At 43.2% G+C, this 21,795-nt stretch overlaps 1 protein-coding gene across 2 annotated transcripts in view; it reads left to right on the top strand.

Moving 5' to 3' along the window:
* Positions 1-16,081: 16,081 nt before the first annotated feature.
* macrod2 (mono-ADP ribosylhydrolase 2) overlaps positions 16,082-21,795 on the top strand; it is a 937,884-nt gene continuing 932,170 nt past the window's right edge. For both annotated transcript variants that reach the window (XM_078230387.1, XM_078230388.1), the window contains exon 1: positions 16,082-16,306. In XM_078230387.1, coding sequence (XP_078086513.1) covers positions 16,282-16,306 — 25 coding nt within the window. In that variant the 5' untranslated portion in view covers positions 16,082-16,281. The remainder of the gene's footprint in view (positions 16,307-21,795) is intronic.

Raw genomic sequence — 21,795 nt, forward strand, 5'->3', positions numbered from 1 at the left:
GGGTGAAGGCTGACTTTGCTTGGCTGGCGCTGACTTTCTGACTTCTGACTCACTGGTAACATGATTTTGTTTTAATATTTCCTCCAATTGTAATTCATAATTTTCATCTTCCATGTCCTGAAATGAAGGGTTATTTGGGATTGATTCTAACATTGATAAAACTGATGATGAACATACTTTTTTTTTTGAGGGGGGGAGACGTATTTATCATTTCCCCTAGATTTTTCCCTTACACCATCTCTAGGAGTTGCTAACAAAGAACAATACAGCACAGGAACAGGCCCTTCAGCCCACCAAGCCTGCATTGATATGCTCACCTCCCGTTCATGTGACTATCAAGGCATGTCTTGAACGTTGCTAGCGTGCCTGCTTGCACCACCTTCACTGGCAGTGCGTTCCAGGCACTCACCACCCTCTGTGTGAAACATTTTCCCTGCACGTCTTCCCTAAACTTACCCCCCCTCTCACCTTAAACCGATGCCCTCTTATAACACATGCAGAGAATGCAGTCCAACAGATACAGTAGCTTGTCAGTGCCTTGGCACAAGTGGCAATAATTCTTGGCATGTGCACTTTCCAGTAAGGGTGACTGGATAGTAATCAGCACCAAGAGCTCTTGAAAATGTCTCCATATCCTGGGATAGTGACAAATTGCAGTGTCTCCGCTGCTGGCCTGCCTTGGAGCAGCTAATTCCACGGAGAACAAAGATTACAATCCAGGGATTGCATCAAACTGGGCAGGGATTCTGCCTACTAAGCCTGAACCGGTTCTTTGAAAGAGTCATTCATTCAGTCCCATTCATTAGCCCTCTCCCAAGTCATTTTACATTTATATTTGTCAAATATATATCCATCTTCCTTTTAAAAGCTGTTATAGGTTCTTCTTCTATAATTGAATTCCATATCCTAACAACCCTCTAAGTGGAAAAGTCTCCTGGAACCAATTCCTTTATTCTTTTGTTGGCAATTTTAAATTCATGCCCCCTTGTTAATGACACACCAACAGAAATAATTTTTGTTCCTGACTGGTTAGTCAAATGCCTCTTAATTTTGAGCACATCTTCCAAACATTCTGTATTCTAGTGAAAATAGTTTGTGTTTTGCAATGATCGCTACAAATTAATATCTCACAATGTCATCACCTTGACGCATCTTTGCCAACGTAAGCCTAGAACTGCACACAGCATTCAAACTGTGATCTAGCCAATGGTTTTTATAGTCTTAGCCCCGGTAGCTCTGATTTTTTACTCTATGTTCCTCTTTATGAACCCAAATATCTCAAATGCTTTCTAACTGTTTTTATTTGGCTTTATCTATTTATCCCCTCATTATTAAATACTTATGGATGAGCCCTCAAAACGTTTCCCTTCATAAATTGCCATTTAGGATGTATTTCCTGTTTTTAACTCCCTAAAATACACTATTTTTCCACTTTAGATTTTATCTGACATCTGTATAAGAACAACAGCACATCAATGCAGCCACTTTAGCAGTGAAAGGTCTCAAGGTGCTTCACAGAAACATTATCAAGCAAAATCCGACACTGAGTGAAGTAAGGAGATATTAGGGCAGGTGACCAAATGCTTAGTCAAAGTGGTAGGTTTAAAAGCGCATTTTAAAGGAGGAAAGAGATGGAGAAATTTAGGGAGGGAATTTCAGATCATGGCTGCTGGTGGTGGAGAGGTTAAAATCAGGGATGCACTGAGGCTACAATTGGAGGAGCACACAGACCTCGGAGGGTTTTCAGGCCGGAGGGGATTAAAAAGATGGGGGAGATTAAGTGGCATACTCTTCATTTAAAGATCAATTTCCTCAAATAAAAAGCAGTCAATTGTCACAAGATTGCTGTGCCTTTCTTTAAGGTGTGAGGGGCAAGGTTTAAAGGAGGTTTACGAGGCAACTGTTTTTTTTTACACAGAGGGTGGTGGGTGCCTAGAACTGGCTGCCGGGGGAGGTAGTGGAAGCAGATACGATAGTGACTTTTAAAGGGGCGTCTTGACAAATACATGAATAGGATGGGAATAGAGGGATATGGTCCCCGGAAGAGTAGGGGGTTTTAGTTCAGACGAGCAGCATGGTGGGTGCAGGCTTGGAGGGCTGAAGGGTCTGTTCCGGTGCTGTAATTTTCTTTGTTCTTTGTTCTAAATGCTTTCTGACTTTTGCTTGGATTCTGTTACAGATTCACACCACTCAAAACGATTCTTTTAATCTCTATTATTCTAACATCTAGATTCACATGAGGCTTCTTCATTTTGTGCAGCTGTCCACTTCCTTCATAGTTCAAGTTATAGTTTTTAAATCACCCAAAACCTTTCTCGAATAAAACCTAATTTCATTTTGTGAGCCTTTCTTCATATTTTTGAAATTAAGATCTTGAAAGTATCTTTAAATAGCCTTACACACCTGAATATCCTTTTGACAATAATCATAGAATCCCTGCAGTGCAGAAGGCCATTTGGCCCATCGAATCTGCACCGACCACAATGCCACCCAGGCCCTATTTCTGTAACCCCACATATTTACCCTGTTAATCCCCTGACACTAGGATCAATTTAGCATGGCCAATCAACCTAACCCGCACATCTTTGGACTGTGGGAGGAGACCTGAGCACCCGGAGGAAACCCACGCAGACACGGGGAGAATGTGCAAGCTCCACACAGACAGTGACCCGAGGCCGGAACCGAACCTGGGTCCCTGGTGCTGTGAGGCAGCAGTGATAACCACTGTGCCAGTGTGTTCAAAATCGCACACAGTGCTCCCAATGTGACCTCACTAATGATCGAAACAAAAAAAGTCACATTTAGAAAAGAAGGGATCGTCTAATTTTTGTAACAGAACAGTTAAACGTTTGCTTAGTCTAGCTGTCTCACCTCATTTTTGTCACGACTAGTTTTATTTTTTGTAACACTGCCGTCTATGTCTATAAACAAAGTCAAAATGGAAAAAAAGTTAACCACTGATTTCTCTCTGCAAGTTTACAATTACATTTGTAATAATTTAAACATGTTATGAGATTATTGAAGGTCAACAGACAGGAAAGCCTTTCAATCAATCTGCACTGGGTTTGAACTCAAATCTCAGATATGAGAGGGCACTATCCAACTATTGTAAAGCTAGTTTTCCCCCAGTAGGTGCTCGGGAAGTGGAGGCAAAAATAAAATACAAAAGTATGACATAATATTGTAAGTAAAAGCTTCAACAATATCCAAAATATACCTCTTTTTAAAAAATTGTCTCAGAGCTTCTCAGCAAAGGTACTGTATTATCGAAATGATCTAATTCCTCAAATACTCTTTTACATATTCCCAAACCCTCACATCACTGAAGGTGACAAGTTCACACAATCAAGGGATATGGAGTTGAAGCCCAAAATCAGCCATGATCATACTGAACAGCGAAGCAGGTTCTGGGCCATATTATCTACTCCTGCTCCTATTTATGTCCAAGAAAGCTGCTCTGTTTAATGTGTAAGAGTGCTTAACTTTTTACAATACCCCTTACCATCCTTCTCAACCTCTGTGGAACACTTAACTTAGTTGACCAGACTTTTCTCCTCCATTGCCTCTGCTCTGTTGTCCTGCTTAGTTTGACTGTTCTCTATTACCTAAGGGGCCATAGATAGAACATCTCCAGCAATGGCATTTCTTCCCAGCCACACACTGTTACTTCCAGTAGCAGCCCCCTACCAACCTCAAAAGGTTGCTTGCTTCCTTCTCTTACTCATCCACATGTTGCCCTTTGATGACATCATCTGAAGACATAGGATCCAAAGTCAACTCTGCAAGTTGATGGGTTTTGAGTGGCTTAACATCTTGCCAATATGGCCAACTACAGATGATGTGTTCTCAAACATCTGTCTCAATATCTTTTCTGCTTGTCCAACATCCAGTCTTGGATAAATCACAATTTACTGCAGCTAAGCATTGAGAAGACCAATGTCACCACAAAGCCGAACGCAATAGTTTGCCACCTTGGCTTCCTATTCAATCCTGACCTGAGCTTTGACCACAGTTACTTCCATCACTATAAAATCGTCCTCCTTTGTCCCGACGTCAACTCTTCTGCTATTGAAACATCTGTGCCTTTGTCACCTTCAGACTCAACTAGAATATTTCAATGTTGATATTTCAATGACAAAGAGTCATCCAGATTTGAAACATTAGCTCAGTTCTCTCTCCACAGATGCTGTCAGACATGCTGAGATTTTCCACAATTTTCTGTTTTTGTGAAACCAAATGCGCTTTGCAATAGGTTGCCTGGGGATTATGCAACTAATCTGCTGTGAAAAATATGCCATTTTTAATTAATCCACTGTGAATATACCAACATTGACTGAAAATAAAACAAGCCATCTTTACCAATAGATAAGGATGCTCCTTATTAATGACCAGTGCAACAAAGTGAGCTCCATGGTCAGTTTTATTGTCTTAAGCAACAGGAACTAGCAAAATAAACAATGGAAGAGCAATTTTGCCAGCATGCTATTATTGTATTCCACAATTCCTACTGTTTCTTAATTGACATTATCACTTGTTCGGTTAACTGCCTGGATTCCAGTGACTGTTTTCAATGCTAAAATAAAATGCTGATTTTAATTATATACCAATAACAACTTGAATTCTATAGCATATTTTTAATGAAGATAAATGTCCCTAGTGGTGCACTCGAGAAAAGGGACAGCAAGCTAAAACAGAAGACATTGGAAAGTGTGACCAAAACCCTAAGTGGTGATTTTCATACATTTTCTTTAATGAGGAAAGAGAGGTGGAGGAGCTTAGATTAGAAATTAATATCTGTGGGGCGGCTTGAAGGCATGGATTCCAGTGGTGGCAAGCGAGAGGAGAATACACGAGGGCAGAGGATTACATTGACCATGATGTAACCTTTTAACAGCACAATCTCTTCTGTATATGTGTCCTTAAAATCACATCAGCTGGTTTTAAAGGAAGATGCTTCAGCTTTTGTTGGTGTGTAGTCTCAGTAAATAAAGATACAGCTGCACCAGTATCAACCTCCAACCTAATAGGTTGTCCACTTAGCTTCGGAATCACCCAGAATCTGTGAGATTCACCCTGTATGGATAAAATGTTTGGTTGGAGCTCTTCATCATATTTCTGGACATTCTCTTCTTCCCAGTCGTAATTCTTTTCTTCCATGTTGTAAATTTTTTTTGTAAAATGGAACTTGTTCTCCTTTTGAAAATTCTTCAGCAGAAGACGGTCTAACCCAACAAGCTTTTGCAATGTGACCCATTTTGCCACAATTCTAACTAACATTGACTATCCTTGCTCCAATATTCACTCGCTGAATGGCCCATTTTGGCACTTCTGTGACATGCTTATTGAGGTTTTGACTTCTTATGGGCAGTTCTCAACTTGTGGACCTTCATTCCTGCACCAAAATGTGAAGTCTCTTTAGCAGTCAGTTCCAACAACACTGATTTCTACTGCCGTTTTTAAAAGTCAAAGAATGTTCAGTTACCAATCTTTTTTGGAAAGCCTCATTTTGGAGACCATGAACTAGATGACCTCGAAGAGTATCTTCTAATGACTCACAAAACTCACAATGCTGTACGAGCCTTTTTAAGGTTACCAAAAACCGAGCAATGCTTTTGCCTTCCACTTGATTCCTTCAGTGGAACCTGAAGAGTTCCGCGATGATCAATGGCTTTAGAGAATAATGCTCTTCAAATACCTTTGTCAAGTCATCGTAAGTTTTGGTTCCTGGCTTTGTTGGATGAACTGCACTCTGGAGCAAATTGAAGGTTTTACTTCCTATTGTACTGAGAAAAGCTGGTACGAGCAACTCGCATGCAATATTATTCGCTTGTGCAAAGTACAATATTATTCGCTTGTGCAAAGTCCCTTAGGGCGGCACGGTAGCACAGTGGTTAGCACTACTGCTTCACAGCTCCAGGGACCTGGGTTCGAATTCCCGGCTTGGGTCACTGTCTGTGTGGAGTTTGCACATTCTCCTCGTGTCTGCGTGGGTTTCCTCCGGGTGCTCCGGTTTCCTCCCACAGTCCAAAGATGTGCGGGTTAGGTTGATTGGCCATGCTAAAATTGCCCCTTAGTGTCCTGAGATGTGTAAATTAGAGGGATTAGCGGGTAAATATGTAGGGATATGGGAGTAGGGCCTGGGTGGGATTGTGGTCGGTGTAGACTCGATGGGCCCAATGGCCTCTTTCTGCACTGTAGGGTTTCTATGATAAAACGCTCTGCAAAGAAACTCTTTGATTCATTTCCTTCATTGAAAGACCCATGGATCCTAACTGACCCACCATTTCTCTTGCAGGCACCAACAACTTGTGACAGCTTAATTTTTTTTTACTATCTTCCCAGTACTCCCGTTTTTACCCTGGAGGCTGTTGATATGGTGTATTCTTTTTCCCCAACGATTCCAGCCCTACAGCAGAACATCCCTTCTTTTCAAATATGTCAGATATTGCCTGGAATCTCACCCTTCTCTGATTAAAAGAGGATTTTTATCCAAACCCACGCAGAGCTTTTTTCTTACTTGTTCTTCCTGCACTGGCACTTTAATCTTTAATCCTGTTTCCCCAGGCTTCTAATATTCAAAGCGCGAGGACCCACAACGTTTTTTTTCTCTGCTTAGTCTCAATGTTCTCAACTAAACAAAATTCCAACTTGTCACCAATTTTCTGTTGGTAATGTACTAACTAAGTTTGGGGTTGTGGGGTTCAAACAAAAAGAAAAATAAGTGGTTTTCACAGGTAGATTCAAACTAACACCAGATTCATTCGAGGAGCTTTTGCCTGTGGAGATTAGAAAATTAAACTAAACAGCAGCCTGTGAAACATTCTAATTACATCATCATCAAATCATGTGATCAGTTCATAAAGCAATCATGCAACCATTCAAATATGTAACAGTTTGTAAGGCTGGTTTGATAAGAGCGAGTACAGAGAGAATGATTTATCGTGGGGAAGAGCAGAAGTAGAGGCCATCAATACAAGATAGTCATCAAGCAATCTACAAGGGGATCCAAAGGAGTTATTTACCCAGAGTGGTGAGACTATGGCATCTCCAAACACACCAAGTGGTTGAAGAGACAGGTATAGATACATTTAAGGGGAAGCTAGACAAGCAAATGAGAAGGGAACAAATGGGGTATTTAAATGATAGATGGGAGGAAGCTCAAGATGAGTATAAACACTGGCATGGACTAGGTGGGCTGAACGGTCTGTTTCGGTGCAGTACATTTTATGTTGTCCAACTGACTCTGCACAAGCAAATATTGTTGTGAAGTCCCTGTTATTCGAACATATCCAAGCTGTAAATTCTTTCATCTATGTGGGTCCTCTCAAGATTGAAAAGTTTGAAGCAATAATTGCAAACATCCACAGAATTCATGATGTAGTTTTTTTTAACAATTTGATTTATTATTGTCACATGTATTGGGATACAGTGAAAAAGTTGTTTCTTGTGGGCTATACAGATAAAAGATACCGTTCATAGAGTACATGGGGAGAAGGAAAGGAGAGGGTGCAGAATATAGTGTTACAGTCATAGCTAGGGTGTAGAAAGATCAGCTTAATATATGGTAGGTCCATTCAAAAGACTGATAGCAGCAGGGAAGAAACTGTTTTGGAGTCAGTTAACACAATCTCAGACTTTTGTATCTTTTTCCCGATGAAAGAAGGTGGAAGAGAGAATGTCCGGGGTGCGTGGGGTCCTTAATTATGCTGGCTGCTTTGCCGAGGCAGCAGGAAGTGTAGACGGAGTCAATGGATGGGAGATTGGTTTGCATGATGGACTGGGCTACGTTCACAACCCTTTGTAGTTTCTTGCGGTCTTGGTCAGAGCAGGAACCATACTAAGCTGTGATACATCCGGAAAGGATGCTTTCTATGGTGCATCTATAAAAATTGGTGAGAGTCGTAGCAGACGTGCCGAATTTCCTTAGCCTCCTAAGAAAGTAGAAGTGTTGATCTGATTTATTATTGTCACATATATTCGTATTGTTTCTTGCGCACTATACAAAGCATACCGTACATAGGGAAGGAAAGGAGAGAGTGCAGAAAATAGTGTTACAGTCATAGCTAGGGTGTAGAGAAAGATCAACTTAATGTGAGGTAGGTCCATTCAAAAGTTTGATGGCAGCAGGGAAGAAGCTGTTCTTGAGTTGGTTAGTACGTGACCTCAGACTTTTGTATCTTTTTCCTGATGGAAGAAGGTGGAAGAGAGTATGGCCAGGGTGTGTGGGGCCCTTGATAATGCTGGCTGCTTTTCTGAGGCAGCGGGAAGTATAGACAGTGTCAGTAGATGGGAGGCTAGTTTAAGTGATGGATTGGGCTTCGTTCACGACCCTTTGTGGTTTATTGCAGCCTTGGACAGAGGAGGAGCCATACCAAGCTGTGGTATAACCAGAAAGAATGCTTTCTATGGTGCATCTGTAGACGTTGGTAGGAGTTGTAGCGGACATGCCAAATTTCCTTAGTCTCCTGAGAACGTAGAGGCGTTGGCGGGCTTTCTTAACTATAGCGCCCGCATGGAGGGACCAGGATAGGTTGTTGGTGACCTGGACACCCAAAACCCTGAAGCTCTCGACCATTTCTACTTCGTCCCCATTAATGTAGACAGGGGAATGCCCTCCACTATGCTTCCTGAAGTCGATGACTATCTCCTTCATTTTGTTGACATTAACAAGGTAGATAAATCCCCGGGACCTGATGAAGTGTATCCCAGGACACTGTAGGAGGCTGGGGAGGAAATTGCGGGTCCCCTAGCAGAGATATTTGAATCATCGATAGTTACAGGTTAGATGCCTGAAGATTGGAGGGTGGCAAATGTTGTGCCTTTGTTTAAGAGGGGCTGCAGGGAAAAGCCTGGGAACTACAGGCCCGTGAGCCTCACATCTGTAGTGGGTAAGTTGTTAGAAGGTATTTTGAGGGACAGGATCTACAGGCATTTAGAGACGCAAGGACTGATTAGAGACAGTCAGCATGGCTTTGTGAGTGGAAAATCATGTCTGACAAATTTGATTGAGTTTTTTGAAGGGGTAACCAAGAAGGTAGATGAGAGCAGTGCAGTTGATGTTGTTTACATGGACTTTAGCAAGGCCTTTGACAAGATACCACATGGTAGGTTGTTGCATAAGGTTAAATCTCACGGGATCCAGGGTGAAGTAGCCAAATGGATACAAAATTGGCTTGATGACAGAAGACGGTTGTAGAGGATTGTTTTTCAAACTGGACGCCTGTACCTCCGGGATCAGTGCTGGGTCCACTGTTATTTGCCATTTATATTAATGATTTGGATGAGAATTTAGTAGGCATGGTTCATAAGTTTGCAGATGACACCAAGATTGGTGGCATTGTGGTCAGTGAAGAAGGTTATCTCAGATTGCAACGAGATCTTGATCAATAGGGCCAGTAGGCTGATGAATGGCAGATGGAGTTTAATTTTGGTCGATTGAACCAGGGCAGATCTTACTCAGTTAATGGTAGGGCATTGGGGAGAGTTATAGAACAAAGAGATCTCGGGGTACAGGTTTATAGCTCCTTGAAGGTGGAGTCACAGGTGGACAGAGTGGTGAAGAAGGCATTCGGCATGCTTGGTTTCATTGGTCAGAACATTGAATACAGGAATTGGGACGTGTTATTGAAGTTGTACAAGACATTGGTAAGGCCACACTTGGAATATTGTGTACAGTTCTGGTCACTATTATAGAAAGGATATTATCAAACTAGAAAGAGTGCAGAAAAAAATTACTAGGATGCTACTGGGACCTGATGGTTTGAGTTATAAGGAGAGGCTGAATAGACTGGGACTTTTTTCTCTGGAGTGTAGGAGGCTTAGGGGTGATCTTATAGAGGTCTATAAAATAATGAGGGGCATAGATCAGCTAGATAGTCAACATCTTTTCCCAAAGGTAGGTGAGTCTAAAACTCGAGGCCATAGGTTTAAGGTGAGAGGAGAGAGATACAAAAGGGTCTAGAGGGGCAATTTTTTCACACAGAGGGTAGTGAGTGTCTGGAACAAACTGCCAGTGGTCGTAGTAGAGGCAGATACAATTTTGTCTTTTAAAAAGCGTTTATACAGTTACATGGGTAAGATGGGTATAGAGGGATATAGGCCAAACACAGGCAATTGGGGCTAGCTTAGGGGTTAAAAAAAGGGGCGACATGGACAAGTTGGGCCGAAGGGCCTGTTTCAATGCTGTAAACCTCTATGACTCTAAGGGAGAGATTATTGTCGTCACACCAGTTCACGAGATTCTTTATCTCTTTCTTGTATTGTGTCTCATCATTGTTCGAGATCTGACCCACAACAGTGTCACCAGCAAACTTGAAAATCGAGTTGGAGGGGAATTTGGCCATACAGTCAGAGTTGTACAAGGAGTATAGTAAGGGGTTGAGGACACAGTGTTGAGAATGATCATGGAGGAGGTGTTATTGCCGATCCTTACTGACTGCAGTCTGTGGGTCAGGAAATCTAGAATCCAGTTGCAGAGGGAGGAGCCGAGCCCCAGGTCACAAAGTTTGGAGATGAGTCTCATAGGAATAAATGGTGTTGAAGGCTGAGCTGTAGTCTATGAATAGGAGTCTGACACAGGTATCTTTGTTATCTAGGGTGTTTCAGGGTTGAGTGCAAGGCCAGGGAGATGGTGTCTGCTGTAGACTTGTTGCGGCAATAAGCAAACAGTAGTGGACCCAGTCTGGGAGACAGGAATTGATTTGTGCTATGACTAACCTTTTGAAGTATTTCATAATGATGGATGTCAGAGCCACTGGACAATAGTCATTAAGACACGCTGCCTAGTTTTTCTTTGGTACTGGGATGATGGTCGTCTTCTTGAAGCAGGTAGGGACCTCAGATTGGTGTAGAGGTTGAGGATGTCTGCGAATATCCCCGCCAGCTGGTCCACACAGCACCCAAGTGCTCGTCCCGGTACCCATCTGGGCCAGTTGCTTTCCGTGGGTTGACTTTCGAGAAGGCTGCTCTGATGTCGACAATGGTGACCTTGGATACAGGTTTATCCGAGGCTTCCAGGGTGGAGGGCATGCTCTCATTGACAGCTTGCTCAAAACAGGCATAGAATGCCTTATCGGGGAGGGGTGCATTGGAGCCAGCGATTTCACCTGCCTTCATCTTGTAGCCTGTTATGTCTTACAGACCTTGCCATAGTCAGCAGGAGTTCTGGTGTGCTTGCTTAACTATAGCATCGGTGTGGAGGGACTAGGACAGGTTGTTGACGATCTGGACACCTAGAAACTTGAAGCTCTCGACCATTTCCACTTCATCTCCATTGATGTAGGCAGGGGCATGACCTCCACTATGTTTCCTGAAATCGATGACTACTCTTTGTTTTACTACGCTAAATGAGCTAAACCTACACTAAAGGGGTTTGATGGAAGAGGGGTGTGTGCTGTTGTTCCCATTCTCTCAGTTGCTATTGCATGATCCCAGAGCAGAGGAGGATCCAAGACTTCCAGGTAACTTGACAGCTGCAGTGGCTAGGTCAGGGCATGTTTCTCAGTTTGCCCTTTACCACAGTTCTATTGCTTTGCAATTGTGCCACATCCATTAAAAGTGCCAACTGTTTGTAGGTGTCACCTTCCAAGTTGACAACAAGTCTACGGGGCTGGATTTGCCCTGTCAACATCTATTCCTGCACTGTGAGGTAGTGATCTCAAAGTAAATGCTCTACTCAGAACATCCCTGAAGAGTTCAAACATTCCCACTGACTCATGGGAGTCCCTGGCTTGTGACAAACTAAAATGGAGGGGGCTCATGCAGTAAGACACTGAACACATTGAGAGACTTCACCAGAAACACACACAGGTGAAATTGAGGCTTTATAGAGAGAGCGCACAAAACTTGAAATAATTCATCTGTCTGACCCTTCAAGCACCACATGCCTCTCTCTCTCTCTCAGAGTCTGCAGATTGCCCATTAGCACAACAGCCATCTCAGAACCCATTAAACCAGATTGGAAGGAAATCACCCTCAATCCCAAGAGACTGCCAAAGGAGAAGAGTGGGTAACAGGGTTCAGCATGAGAAGGAATGGATAGGACTTTGATTGAGAGGCCCCTTTTTGCTAGTAAAGCATAAACCAAGGACCAATTTTTAAAAATTCATTTTTGGGATAGGAGGGTCACTAGCAAGACCAGCATCTGTTGCCCATCCCTAATCCAACTGAGTGGCTACACCATTGCAAAACATACCAAATTGCTGTGGGTCTGGAGTCACATGTAGGCTAAACCGGGTAAGTATGGCAGATTTACTTCCCTGAAAGACAGTGAATCAGATGGGTTTCTACGACAGTCTGATATCTTAACTGCCCTCTGAAATTGCCTAACCAGCCAATCCGTTTGGAATTAGGTGTGGAGCAAGGCATTTGGTTCCGGGAGAGCAAGGGCAGTTAGGGATGGGAAGAGAAAAGGAAAGAGAATGGAGGGACAGAGAGGACAGAGGGGAAAGAGGAAGATGGAGTGAAAAAAGAGAGCATGACAGGGCAAGAGAGAGAGAGTTGAAAGTTCATTTATTAGTGTCATAAGTAGGCTTACATTAACACAGCAATGAAGTTATTGTGAAAATCCCCCAGTTGCCACACTCCGGCGCCTGTTCGGATACACCGAGGGAGAATTTAGCATGGCCAATGCACCTAACCAGCATGTCTTTTGGATTGTGGGAGGAAACCCACAGGGACAGGGTAAGAGTGTAGACTCTGCACAGGCAGTCACCCGAGGTCGGAATTGAACCTGGGTGCCTGGCACTGTGAGGCAGCAGTGCTAACCACAGAGAGAGAAAAGAAAGGGGAGAGAGGGGGAGAGAAGAAAAGAGAAAAAGAAAAGATAGAGAAAAAGAAAAGAGAGAGAGAAGAGAGAGAGAAAGAAAAAGAAAGAGAGAAGAAAAGAGAGAAGAAAAGAAAAGAAGAGAGAGAGAAGAAAAGAAGAGAGAGAGAAGAAAAGAAGAGAGAGAGAAGAAAAGAAGAGAGAGAGAAGAAAAGAGAGAGAGAAGAAAAGAAGAGAGAGAGAAGAAAAGAAGAGAGAGGGAGAAAGAAAAGGAGAGAGAGAGAAAGAAAAAAGAGAGAAAGAAAAGAAGAGAGAGAGAAAGAAAAGAAGAGAGAGAGAAAGAAAAGAGAGAGAAAGAAAAGAGAGAGAGAAAGAAAAGAAGAGAGAGAGAAAGAAAAGAAGAGAGAGAGAAAGAAAAGAGAGAGAAAGAAAAGAAGAGAGAGAGAAAGAAAAGAAGAGAGAGAAAGAAAAGAAGAGAGAGAAAGAAAAGAAGAGAGAAAGAAAAGAAGAGAGAAAGAAAAGAAGAGAGAAAGAAAAGAAGAGAGAAAGAAAAGAGAGAGAAAGAAAAGAAGAGAGAGAGAAAGAAACGAAGAGAGAGAGAAAGAAAAGAAGAGAGAGAGAAAGAAAAGAGAGAGAGAAAGAAAAGAGAGAGAGAAGAAAAGAGAGAGAGAAGAAAAGAAGAGAGAGAGAGAAGAAAAGAGAGAGAAGAAAAGAAGAGAGAAGGAAGAAAAGAAGAGAGAGAAGAAAAGAAGAGAGAGAGAGAAGAAGAGAGAGAGAGAGAAGAGAGAGAGAGGAAAAGAAAGAGAGAGGAAAAGAGAGAAAGAGAGATGGAAAGAAAGAGAAAGGAGAGAGAAACAAATAAATAAAAGCCGAACACTGCGGATGCTGTAATAAATAAAGTAAAGCCAGGCAGTGTGCCTTAATGACTATCAGCCGGTGGCTCTGACATCCATCATTATGAAGAGCTTTGAAAGGCTAGTCATGGCACGAATCAATTCCAGCCTCCTGGACTACCTGGATCCACTATAGTTTGCCTATCGCCGCAACAGGTCTACAGCAGACACCATCTCCCTGGCCCTGCACTCAACCTGGAACACCAAGATAACAAGGACCCTATGTCCTTGTTATCTAGGCACGGGCGGCATGGTAGCACAGTGGCGAGCACTGTTGCTTCACAGCTCCAGGGACCTGGGTTTGATTCCCGGCTTGGGTCACTGTCTGTGTGGAGTTTGCACGTTCTCCTCGTGTCTGCGTGGGTTTCCTCCAGGTGCTCTAGTTTCCTCCCACAGTCCAAAGATGTGCGGGTTAGGTTGATTAGCCATGCTAAAATTGCCCCTTAGTGTCCTGAGATGCGTAGGTTAGAGGGATTAGCGGGTAAATATGTAGGGATATGGGGGTAGGGCCTCGGTGGGATTGTGGTTGGTGCAGACTCGATGGGCCAAATGGCCTCTTTCTGCACTGTAGGGTTTCTATGGTTTTAAATCAGACTCCTATTTATTGACTACAGCTCAGCCTTCATTTATTATTCCCATGAAACCCATCTCCAAACTGCGTGGCCTGGGCCTCAGCACCTCCCTCTGTGACTGGATCCTGAACTTTCTAACTCACAGACCACAATCAGTAAGGATAGCCAACAACACCTCATCCTCAACACCGGAGCCCCACAGGGCTCTGTTCTCAGTCCCTACATACTCCTTATACACCTATGACTGTGTGGCCAAATTCCTCTCCAATTCAATTTTCAAATGTGCTGATGACACCACGGTAGTGGGTCGGATCTCAAACAATGATGAGACAGAGTATACGGATGAGATAGAGAATCTGGTGAACTGGTACGGCAACAATAATTTCTCCCTCAATGTCAACAAAATGAAAGAGATTGTCATTGACTTCAGGAAGCGTAAAGTAGAACATGCCCCTGTCCACATCAATGGGGACGAAGTAGAAAAGGTTGAGGGCTTCAAGTTTTTGGTATCCAGATCACCAACAACCTGTCCTGGTCCCCCTATGCCAACACTATAGTTAAAAAGCCACCAACACCTCTACTTTCTCAGAAGACTAAGGAAATTTGGCACGTCAGCTACGACTCTCACCAACTTTTACAGGTGCACCATAGAAAGCATTCTTTCCGGTTGTATCACAGCTTGATACGGCTCCTGCTCTGCCCAAGACCGCAAGAAACTACAAAAGATCGTGAATGTAACCCAATCCATCACGCAAACCAGCCTCCCATCCATTGACTCTGTCTACACTTCCTGCTGCCTCGACAAAGCAGCCAGCATAATTAAGGACCCCACGCACATTCTCTCTTGCACGTTCTTTCTTCGGGAAAAAGATACAAAGGTCTGAGGTCACGTACCGACGACTCAAGAACAGCTTCTTCCCTGCTGCTGTCAGACTTTTAAATGGACCTACCTTGCATTAAGTTGATCTTTCTCTGCACCCTAGCTATGACTGTAACCCTACATTCTGCACTCTCTCGTTTCCTTCTCTATGAACGGTATGCTTTGTCTGGACAGCATGCAAGAAACAATACTTTTCACTGTATGTTAATACATGTGACAATAATAGATCAAATCAAAATGTCCCCTTCAGGACAGTCAGTCAGAATGATGGGCAGTGCCTCCCATCAGGGGACAGATGGTCATCCTGACCCCGACTCTCCAAATCCTCAGCCTCCATTGCCATTTCCGAAGCTGTTGTGTTTTCAGTCACTACCTACTTCCCAAAGCGGCCGGGATGAACAGGAGGAGGAGGATGATGGTGCAGCGGGCCATGTCCTGCCGGAGCGGGAGCCGGAGCCGCGGCCTCTGCCCCAACGGTCCAACATCATTTCAAACCACCCTCTCCTCCCGTCGCTAGGCGACCGCCGCGCCGCGTTCCGCCAATCAGTGCGCCGGGCTGCCCCCCCCCCACGCCCCCCGCGACCCCTGCCCCGGAATCACAACCACCGACTCTCTTCCCCCGCTTTTTGCGAGCGCTTCCCAAAGGTTCCGACCCCCTCAGGCACCGCGATCAACGAAAAACAATAAAAATCCATCCGCGTCGGCCGGGAATGACCGCCCGCTCCCCTCGCGCCGGCCCGGATTGTAAATCCTGTCTCGCTCCCCCGATAAATGGCGCCGAGGGAGCTTTGACAGCGCCGTAAACTTGCGAGGGGCGGCGCAACCGCCCTTGATCAAAGGCGGGCCGCGCCCAATGGGCTGCGGGATGGGGATGATGGACGGGGACATTAACCAATGATAGACGGGATGATGATGATGGACGGGTAGACAGACCAATAAGCATTGGAGGGTGCCGAATGGTCCCGCCTCTAATGGGCGGGGCAGAAGCAGCAAGCTCGGTTGAGGGGGAGGCGCCGTTGCCGGGGAAGGGGCGGCTCGACTGGGACTAAAAACACCAGCTGAATACAGGGGGCCACCGGCTTCCCCCTGACACACCGCCACATCAAGGCCAGCGGAGAGAGAGAGAGGAGGAGGAGGAAATAAAGGAGAGAATAAAAGGAGAAGAGTGCAAACATGCCGAAGGAGAAGAAAGCCACAGGTGGGTGTGTGTTTCTGAAGCCGGTGTATGTCAGCCTCTCTCTCCATCTGTCAGAGGGAGGAGGAAAACCTCCTGTCATCTTCATCCCCTCCTCACTTCTGTCTCCTCTGAGAAAAAAGGGAAAGCTGGCTGGGGCAAGGCTGCTGGGTTGCCCCAGGAACAGGCTAGGCCCTGACGCCCAGTCTGTCAAAAGGCACACGCACACACACACACTTTGCCCTATCTACTATACACCTCACACGCTTTCTTTCCAGCCTGCCCTGGTCTACAGCTGTCTGCCAGTGAAGACATTTCTTTGTCTCACACACGGATGCTGGGGAAGAGATTGGCTTTTCCAAATATGCTGGACACCTTCTCTATCAATTTGTTCTCCAAATATACTTGACACGTCTTTGTTAATGTGTTTTCCAAATATACTGGACTTTTTTTCTATTAATGTGATTTCCAAATATTAATAGAGAAAAGAATCAAGTATGTGTTTTCCAAATATACTGGATACTTTTCTCTATCGTTTTGTTTTCCAAATATACTTGACACTTAAAAAAAACATGTGTCAGGCAGTGAATTCAACTGAATTACGGTATATACTATATGTATACATAGGCATGTCTGTGCCTGGGAGGAAAGTATGTCTTGTCAACATTGCCACATGGAATTAGGATGTCGCAGGCTCTGATTATAGGGAAAGATGCACTTGCATCTGCTCTGTTCAGACATTTTATTAGGGACCACTGAATTACACCTTCTCTGTGTAGACATTTTTGTAGGAACCTCTGCTGCAGTCAGTCTGAAGAGACAATGTTGAGATATAATGATAGTGGTATTTAAGTGAGGTGCAATGCAGGTATGGGTTATATGATACATGATTACTAATTCAATTGGACTTCCTTTGGGACAGAAATGAGCTGTTGAGTTCTTTATTAGCTACAACAGTATTCTGAGGCAGATCTCAGTCTGCTTGTCCTTTTTTTTGAGGTATTGCTGGTGTGCATTTTAAAGGTTTTGGTGGGTATTTTAAATTCTTTGTAGATAGTATGACATACATTTCACATGACTTAGATTTACCCTGGGAGTACAGAACATAGCATGGCAGTTGAGGTATTATTGCAGGTTCTTTCTCAGAGCAGTTTGCTAACTTTTATGTTTGGGCCAGTTTGCATTTTGTGCGGAAAAAAGGAGGCTGCGAGTAATTTAGCAACCAAAATGCACAATGGCTGCAAGTATATTCTGAGGCAAGAACATACGAGAAGGCTACAGCCTTGCTTTTGTTCAATTTTCTGAAGTTTGTGACTCTGGTTGCAGCATTAATTATGGTCTCTGATTTTTTAATGGGTATTTGTGTCCCAAATATATTTGTCAACATTATGGAATTAAAAAAGGTTATCATTGACTCAGCTAATAAGAGAAGTGGGTTGTTGTTGAGATCTCAATCTGTTTTGTTGACTTGGAACACTTGCATATTTTTCAACAAGGATGTTTACATTTGCAGCTGAGCAACATAAGTAAACTATTCTGATGTGAAACATACAGATTATTGATAGATTTTCTTTAGCAGCAGTAAACAATCTTGCTTAATGATATGAGTAAAGGGAAGTGCTGGAAAAACTCATGTCTGACAGCATCTGTGGAGAGAGAAACAGAGTTAACGTTTTGAATCTTCTTTGGAACTGAAGAGAGTTAGATGGGATTTATGCTGTTGAAAAAAGTGGAAGGGTGAGGTCCAATGATAAGGAAAGCCAGGGATAGGTTAGAGCATGGGAGAGATTAAATGGCCAAAAAATAATGGAACAAAAGGTATGGTGTTTAATGGTTGTAGCAAAGTAGTTATACTTCTTGTCCCCTCTACATTGGGGAGACCAAATGGAGGCTCAGTGGCTGCTTTGCGGAACACCTCCATTTAGTCTGCAAGCATGACCAAAACCTTTGGTTGCTTGCCATTTTCATTCACTATTTTAGCCTCATGATCACAGTTCTGTCCTTGGTCTGCTGTAGTGTTCCAAGGAAACCCTGGAATGTGCTGCTTTGAAAAAGCAGCCAGCACAATCAAGGACTCCACGCACCCCAGACATACTCTCTTCCACCTTCTTCCATCAGGAAAAAAATACAAAAGCCTGAGATCGCGTACCAACCAACTCAAGAACAGCTTCTTCCCTGCTGCCATCTGACCTTTTGAATGGACCTACCTTATATTAAATTGATCTTTTTCTACACCCTAGCTATGACTGTAACACTATATTCTGCACTCTTTCCTTCCTTCTCCCCATGTACTCTATGAACGGTATGCTTTGTCTGTATAGTGCACAAGAAACAATACTTTTCATTGTATCCCAATGCATGTGACAATATTAAATCAAATCAAAAAGCATAAGGAACAGCACCTCGTCTTCCGATTAGACACTTAACAGCCTTCTTGACTCAACATTAAGTTAAACAAGCCAACAGTGAACTCTGCCCTCTATTTTGCTGCTTTTTTTGCCAAAAAGTCACATTTTTGTACATTTCATGTTTTTGCTTTCACACATAACTGTCCTTTATTCTGCCATTAGTACTTACTCTGGGCCAATGCTTTGTTTCTTTATTATCTTTGCCTTTCTTCACTGTTGGTTCCATGATGGCTTTGTCATTTAAACTCTCCCTCTCTCTAACCCATCCCTGATCTTTTCTTTTGCTTTATCTGACCTACCTTTTTTTCAACAGCATTAAACCTATTTCTGTAATTCATCAGGTCCGAAGGAATCATATTAGACTGAACATTCACTCTGCTTCTCTCGTCGCGGATGCTGTTACTTTCTGTTTTTATTTCAGCTTTCCCCCATCTGCAGTATTTGCTTTTGCTTAATGATGAGTAGTTAGTGAAAGTTGTTATAAAATTGTAGGGAATTACTTGTGGGTACTATACTATTGCATTGTCTTTAATTTATAAATTGCATCTTTCGTGCGAGCATGCTGCAGATGTTTTAAGTTTACAATCTTAAAATTAATGGCTTGTCTTGTCTTGTGACTTGTTTAGTACAATTTATTGATAGTTTTATTACCCAAGTGTTACAAAATTCTGTTCCTTGCCATGATCGTAGTTGAATGACTCTGGTACTGAGTGTACCACTAAGTTCAAGTTTCTGTGCCTGATCTTGGCCTTACCAACACCTGCTTTAGCCAGATCCCACTGCCGAAGTTAAGTGTTGAACCAGAAACTGGACACAGAACAACCTATAAGGGAGGACCTACATTTTGATGTTGCACTAAGTTTCTGTTCTCTTTTTTACCTGAGATTAATCCATATTTCATAGAATCCCTACAGTGCAGAAGGAGGCCATACAGCCTATCGAGTCTGCGCTGCCCCTCTGAAAACGTATTCTCCCTATACTCTAAGGGATTTTCACAGTAACTTCATTGCAGAGTGAATGTAAGCCGAGTTGTGATACTAATAAACAAAACTTAAAGAAACTCTACCTAGGCCCATTTCCCTGCCCTATTCCCGTAACCCCGCACATTGATCATGGCCAATCCTTGCACATCTTTGCACTGTGGGAGGATTCTGGAGCACCTGGAGGAACCCATGCAGACATGGGGAGAACATGCAAACTCCACACAGACAGTCACAAAAGGCCAGAATGAAACCTGGGTGCCTGGCGCTCTGAGGCAGCAGTGCTAACCACTGTGCCACCACGCCACCCATATTGATGGAATGAAAGTCAATTGTGTTTGGTGGCTGTGCAACTCCTACACAAAATGAATTCAGCCGATGTTAATCTAATTCCTATTAAAATGAGGCCACAGCCTATTTGCACCAATTCAGGCAATATGAATGTTTACTGTAGGGAAATTGTATTTTGCACTTGTGCTTTTCTGAGACTGCACTTTAAAACTTGGTGTGATATTGCAGAATATTACTGTTTCTTACATGTAAAATATCCAATTTGTTACTGCTTGATGCTGAAAAGAGGAAATGCGTCCCATTCCTCGATGCACATGTTAGACCTTGATCAGCGCAAAGAATTCAACTTTAATAAGTAAGTGGAGAGAGAAGGTAAATTTATCTGCAATGATTTTTCTAGCCAAGCGGAAGATGACACTTAATCATAGTGTTTCTATTGTGAAGGAACCTGATAGTGGAACCACGAATGCTTATTTTTTCCAGTTTTCTTTGACGATATTTAACCCCCCACCCCTCCACCCCCCACCACCATGAAAGGTGTTAATAGGCATAATTCTGCTGGTGCTGATTCCCTTTAGGTTCATGCGAGATAAGTGTTGGCTATATGGCATATGTTACTGCACTGGGCATCCTGTCTCAGGCTTGTCTGTTTTGACTAAATTGCTAATTCAGAGAGCTGGTGCAGACACGATGGGCCAAATGGCCGCCTCCTTCTGTTCATAACAATTCTGTTATTTTTGTCATTCGTCCCCAACCTCGGGTAATGAATTTCCATTTTGGCACAGTTACTCAGTCTGTTGTAAATCTACGCCCTTTTATGTCTGGATAGAGTAGATATGGAGAAACTGTTTCCATTGGCAGAAGAGCCGTGAACCACAGGACATCGATTTTAAAGTGATTGGCAGAAGAAGCAACAGCGACAGAAGGAAAAATTATTTTACGCTGCAAGTGGTTACAGTCTGAAATGTTGGAGGCAGATTCAATTGAGGCTTTCAAAAGAGAATTGGATCATTACCTGTAGAGAAAAAATTGCAGGGTGTCAGAGGAAAGAAACTAGCTGAATTACTCTTGCAGGGAGTTGGTTGGCACAGGCATGATGGGCCAAATGGCCTCCTGTGCTTGCAAGCGTTGTATGATTTCGTGATTCTTTGTTGCTACAGCTCAACTAGCTAAACTGCTCAATTAGGCAACTCCCAATACAACTTGTAAATTGATTAAACTTTATCGTAGGTAAGTTGGAATTCACATTGTTGTTTGCAAAGTTTTAGTTACCTTTTTAAAATTTTAAAACGCGGATAAGTCCACAAAAAGCAGATCTAATCCAATCAGACCAATCACAATTACCCCCCGCCCCAATTTCATTTGTTCTCAATCATCAACAAAATGATAGATGATATAGTTGAAGGTGTTAGCATGCAACACTTGCACAACAATAACCTGTTCACCAGTGTTCAGTTTGGGTTCCACCAGATCCTCTCAGCAATAGACCTTTGGACAGCTTTGGCCTAAACATGGACATAAGAGCTGAATTCCAGTGACTGCCCTCGACATCGAGGGAACATTTAATGAGTGTGGCTTCAAGGATCCCTAGAAAAATGGAAGTCAATGGGAATTATGGGGAAAAGACTCTCCACTAGTCGGAATCATACTTCTCTCAAAGGATGATGTTTGTGGTTGGAAGTCAACTCAGCCCCAGGGCATTGCTGCAGGACTTCCTCAGGGTAGTGCCCTTGGTCAAACTATCTTCAGCTGCTTCATCAATTACCTTTCCTCCATCATAAGGTCAGAATGGGGATGTTCACTGATGAATGGTGCTGAATATTGTACAGTTGTG

The sequence above is a fragment of the Mustelus asterias genome, chromosome 15 (assembly GCF_964213995.1).
Source record: "Mustelus asterias chromosome 15, sMusAst1.hap1.1, whole genome shotgun sequence".
Taxonomy (NCBI): Eukaryota; Metazoa; Chordata; class Chondrichthyes; order Carcharhiniformes; family Triakidae; genus Mustelus; species Mustelus asterias.